At 55.7% G+C, this 4,946-nt stretch overlaps 2 protein-coding genes across 2 annotated transcripts; both read right to left on the reverse strand.

Annotated features, from left to right (window-relative positions):
- On the reverse strand, window positions 1–318 carry LOC135312206 (feather keratin-like). Its single transcript, XM_064445345.1, has one exon. The coding sequence runs from the start codon at window positions 307–309 to the stop codon at window positions 1–3; it is 309 nt and encodes a 102-aa protein (XP_064301415.1). The 5' UTR covers window positions 310–318.
- Window positions 319–4,325: 4,007 nt separating this feature from the next.
- LOC135312207 (feather keratin 1-like) lies at window positions 4,326–4,646 on the reverse strand. The gene has a single exon (XM_064445346.1). The coding sequence runs from the start codon at window positions 4,632–4,634 to the stop codon at window positions 4,326–4,328; it is 309 nt and encodes a 102-aa protein (XP_064301416.1). The 5' UTR covers window positions 4,635–4,646.
- Between the last annotated feature and the right edge of the window lie 300 nt (window positions 4,647–4,946).

The following is a 4,946-nucleotide window of genomic DNA, read 5'->3' on the forward strand; positions in this document are numbered from 1 at the left end:
TTAGCAGGGGTAGCAGCCCCTTATGCCACCGTAGCAGCCCAGGCCTCCAAAGCCATAGCCGTAGCCGAAGCGGCCAGAGGAGACGGGCACTCCCTGGGAGCCGAGGATGTTGCCCACGGCAGCCGATGAGGAGGATCCGACGGCGGTGTTCTGTGGGAAGGAGCTGAGGATGGGTCCTGGCAGGGTGACCATCACGGTGGAGGGCTGGATGACGACGTGGGAGTCCTCGCACTGCCTGACACAGGGCTCGTTGCAGCTGTTAGCCAGCGGGGTGGGTCCGCAGGGGCGGCAGAGGTCGTAGCAGGCCATGTGTGTGGTGTGGAGGGTCCCTGGAAGAGAGGGTGTTGAGAAAGCGTAGGGGCGTGGGGGTGCGAGTGGTGTGGTGGTGTGAGGTGGGGGTGCAACAGCAGGAGGACAAGGGAGCGTGGAAGCGTGTTGTGTGTCTGTGGGGAGCGTGGGGGTGAGGAGGCTTCAGGGCTGCTGAGTCTGGGGGCAGAGCGTGCTGGAAGAGCCGGATGAGGTGGGTCAGGAGAAGGAGGGGAAGGGGGTTCAGACTCACCTTGTTGACGATGGAGGAGAAGGTGTGAGGAGCGTGTGTGAGGGAGAGAGGTGCTGGGCCGGCTTTTATGCTGGTCCCTGAGGGGCGGGACAGCCTTTGCACATGATGGTGTTTTTGCAGCAAGTGGCTGTTACATGCCAGAGGCTGGGAGGTCATGAGGTGGGGTGTGGATTCCTTCCCGCAACACTCTCTTTTCCTTTCCTGTCCTCCTGAGGATGTGTCCTCTTGACCCTGGCGGCAGCTTTTAAGCGAGAGTTAGTATTTGGTAGGAGTTGAATGGAAGGTGCTTGTCATCGCATTTGGAAGACATGACCAAAGCGTGGCGGCGGTTGGGTGTCATCAGTGAGGTCAAGTGATGGGAGTTGTGTGATGTGGTTTGTGGGTGCGTTGTGAAGATGGGGCACCATTTCCTCACCGCCGTGGAAGGCTGGTCTGTTCTTTGAGGTGTGCCAGGCATGAGGCGCTGCCCCTTCCATGGCACTTGGTCCCTGCTGGCTATGATACCATGTCGCTAAGGCAGTCTTTAGGCGTGGCCTTACCCGTTGGGTTTGCTCTGTGAGTGTCTTGGTGGCCCTTCTTCTTGTGAGGTTGTAGCCACGTGGATTGCATTTTATCATGGTTTTAGCTGGGATCGAGTTAATATTCCTCACTGCAAGTCGTGTAGTGCGGTTCTTTGGGCTTACTATAAGAACAGCGTTGATAAGACACTGATGTTTTAGTTGTTGCTAGGTAGTGCTTTTTCTAGTCAAGGACTTTTCTAGCCTCTCGTGCTCTGCTGGGTGCCCAAGAAGCCACGAGGGGAGGGGGCATTGCCAGGATAGCTGATCCAAAGTGACCAAAGGAATATTCCATCTCATATGACATCATGCCCAGTCTGACTGGGGAAGATGGCCAGTTGCAGCTACAATCTCAGCTTGTGGACCTGCGGTGACGTTTGGTGGGCGGTATGCTTTGCATTACTTGGTCTTTGTTTTTTCCCCCCATCCTCCCAAGGTTTCACCTCTCTCTTTCTCTCTTGTTACCTTCCTTTGAATGATATTCTTTTATTACTATTACCATTACTGTTTTATTACAATTATTAAACTGTTCTTATCTGAACCCATGGGATTTCTTACTGTGTCTCTTCCAATTGTCTCCCTTCCCAGACGTGACGGGGGGGAGTGAGTGAGCGGCTGTGTGGTGACCAGTTGCTGACTGGGGCTAAACCATGACAATTGCAAGGTTTTGGTAGTGGCCTGGGGGCTACAGGGTGGCTTCTGTGACAGCATACAGGACTCTTGCCCATGGCTGATAGACCCAGTGCCGCCTGGCTCTAAGATGGATCCACTGCAGGCAAAGGCCGGCACAAGCAGTGACGGTGGTAGTGCTTCTGAGATAACATATTTGAAAAGTGGAAAAACTGCTGCGCAACAGGAGCCAGAGGAGAGGAGCGAGAATATGTGAGAGAAGCAACTCTACAGAGAGAAACAAAACAGCCGTACAGACCGGTTGTGTAGGGATGGATTCAGGAGGGCCAAGGTGTGGCTGGAGCTGAATTTGGTAAGGGATGCAAAGAATAACCAGAAGGGATTCTGTAAGTGTGTCAACCGGTAAAGGAAGGTTAAAGAGAGCGTACCCCCCCCAAAGAACAAGAATGGTGACCTAGTATCTATCAACAGATGAGGAGAAGGCTGAGGTACTCAACAGATTTCTGCCTCAGTCTTCACTGGAAGAAGACTTCACTGAAGACTTCAGTCTTCGCTGCTCCATCTGGACTATATGGACCGCAGGATGGGGACCAGGGGGGTAAAGCCCCTCCCGCTGTAAGGGGAGATCAGGTTTGTGACCACCTGAGGAACCTGAATGCGGCTTTGAAGCATTCCCACAAATCCTGTCACTGGATCCCACGGAGAAGAACTCAGCACCTCCCTCGCCCCTTTTCCTGCTCCGGAAGCTGGAGAGAGCAATGAGGTTCTCCCTCAGCCTCCTTTTCTCCAAAGCAGACAAGCCCATTGTCCTTAGCCGCTCCTCACAGGACGCGCCTTCCAGCCTGTCACCAGCTTTGTTGCCCTCCTCTGCATGTATTCAAGGTCTTTCACATCCTTCTGAAGTGGTGGGGCCCAGAACTGCACACAGGGCTTGAGGGGAGGCCACAGCAATCCTGCGTACAGCGGGATAATCACCTCCTGTAGGAAGATGGGTGTGCTGTGTTTGATGCACCCCAGTGTAGGGTTTGCCCCCTTGGCTGCCAGGGCACACCGCTGACTCCCCTCGAGCCTGCTGTCAGCCAGCACCCACAGACCCCTTCCTGCAGGGCTGCTCTCCAGCCACTCCTCTCCCAGTCTGGCCTTGTGTCCAGTGTTACTCCATGCCAGGTGCAGAATCCGGCATTTGCACTGGTTAAATTTCGTGCCAGCGATGGTTGCCCAATGCTCCAGTCTCTCTAGATCCCTCTGCAAGGCCTCTTGTCCCTCAGGAGAGGCAACAGCACCTCCCACTTTGGTATCATCAGCAAACTTGATAATGGTGCCTTCAACTCCTTCATCCAGTGCATTGATAAAGATCTTGAACAGAATTGGTCCTAGAATGGAGCCCTGAGGAACACCACTGGCGACAGGTTGCAGCCCACAAGTAACCGCATTCACTGTCCCCCGCTTTGAGCCTTGCTGTTGAGCCAGCCCTTCACCCAGCGCAGCGTCTACCTGCTCATCTCACAGTTGGCCAACTGGTGCAGAAGGATGCTATGAGGGGCGCGATCAGAAGCCCTACTAAAATCCAGAAACAGTACATCCACGGCCTTCCCTTCATCCCTGTAGACGAGAGAGCTTATAATAAGAGGATATGAAATTAGCCAGGCGGGACCTTCCCTTAGTGACCCACGTTGTCTGGTCCTGATGATTTTTCTTCCTGTCCTTTAAAGGCATTCATCAGCATCCAGTGGGAGCTTCTCCGTAATTTTTCCAGGTCCTGAGGCTAGACTAACGGGACTCGAGTTTCCTGGGTCTTCCCTCACACCTCTTTTTAGAAATTGGAATGAGGTTGTCTAGATCTGAGTCAGCAAGAACCTCCCCCAGACTCCCAAGAGCTGCCCAACTTGATCAGAGGTGAGTGTCTTGAGGGTTGTTGACTGTGCGGGTAGTGCTTGCTGGCGAGGAAGAGGAGGTGAGGCAGGCAGGGTATCTGTGTTTTTGAGTGGGAGGGTGCTGGCGTGCCTGTCAGGCAAGAGGCACTCCTGATATTGGCTGTGGTGGTACTATCCCTAGGGGAGGCCTTGTGACCCTAATCCACCCACCCCGCTGGCCTCTTCTGCATGGGGTTGGTGCTGGGTGAGGTTGGAGGAGTCTTGGAAGGAGAAGGAAGAGGAGACCTCACAGGCTGGGATGCAGGAGAACTTTATTGATGGAAAAATGAGTGAAGAGGCAGGAGCACCGAGTGGAAGGGAAGCAGTCTGAAGTGCGGGTAGTGTAACCGTCAGCTGAGGTGCTGTGTGTGAGAGTCAGTTTGCCAGAGAAGCAAGATTTTCGAAGCCCATATTAGGAGCAGCACTCCAGAGGTTCCCGGTGGTCCTTAGCTTGTGAGCAAGTGGTTGCATCGGTGAGTACTGGAGATAGCAGAAGGGGTGATGCAAAGAGGGAAGTGGGAGAAGAGGAGGAGGTGCGTGGGCCGCGTGCCCAGGCAGGCTGGGTTGGCCCATTGCCTGCTTCCTTGCTTGCTGCCTTGAAAGGAGGAGCCGTGGAGGGCAGGTCCACGTGTCAGCAAGAGCCTGGAGGTACCACGTGGAGGGCCCTTAGCAGGGGTAGCAGCCCCTTATGCCACCGTAGCAGCCCAGGCCTCCAAAGCCGTAGCCATAGCCAAATCCGCCGGAGGAGACGGGCACTCCCTGGGAGCCGAGGATGTTGCCCACGGCAGCCGATGAGGAGGATCCGACGGCGGTGTTCTGTGGGAAGGAGCTGAGGATGGGTCCTGGCAGGGTGACCAGCACGGCGGGAGGCTGGATGACGACGCGGGAGTCCTCGCACTGCCTGACACAGGGCTCGTTGCAGCTGTTAGCCAGCGGGGTGGGTCCGCAGGGGCGGCAGAGGTCGTAGCAGGCCATGTGTGTGGTGTGGAGGGTCCCTGGAAGAGAGGGTGTTGAGAAAGCGTAAGGGCGTGGGGGTGCGAGGGTCAATGTTGCAGGGGGCGAGGGAGCGTGGAGGTGTGTTGTGTGTCTGTGGGGAGCGTGGGTGTGGGGAGGCATCAGGGCTGCTGAGGCTGGGGGCAGAGAGTGCTGCAAGAGCCGGACGAAGTGGGTCAGGAGAAGGAGGGGAAGGGGGTTCAGACTCACCTTGTTGACGATGGAGGAGAAGGTGTGAGGAGCGTGTGTGAGGGAGAGAGGTGCTGGGCCGGCTTTTATGCTGGTCCCTGAGGG

The sequence above is a fragment of the Phalacrocorax carbo genome, chromosome 2 (assembly GCF_963921805.1).
Source record: "Phalacrocorax carbo chromosome 2, bPhaCar2.1, whole genome shotgun sequence".
Classification (NCBI taxonomy): Eukaryota; Metazoa; Chordata; class Aves; order Suliformes; family Phalacrocoracidae; genus Phalacrocorax; species Phalacrocorax carbo.

Excerpts from the sequence above, each read along its gene's own strand:
- LOC135312207 (XM_064445346.1), bottom strand. The coding sequence starts at position 4,634 with ATGGCCTGCTACGACCTCTGCCGCCCCTGCGGACCCACCCCGCTGGCT.
- LOC135312206 (XM_064445345.1), bottom strand. The coding sequence starts at position 309 with ATGGCCTGCTACGACCTCTGCCGCCCCTGCGGACCCACCCCGCTGGCT.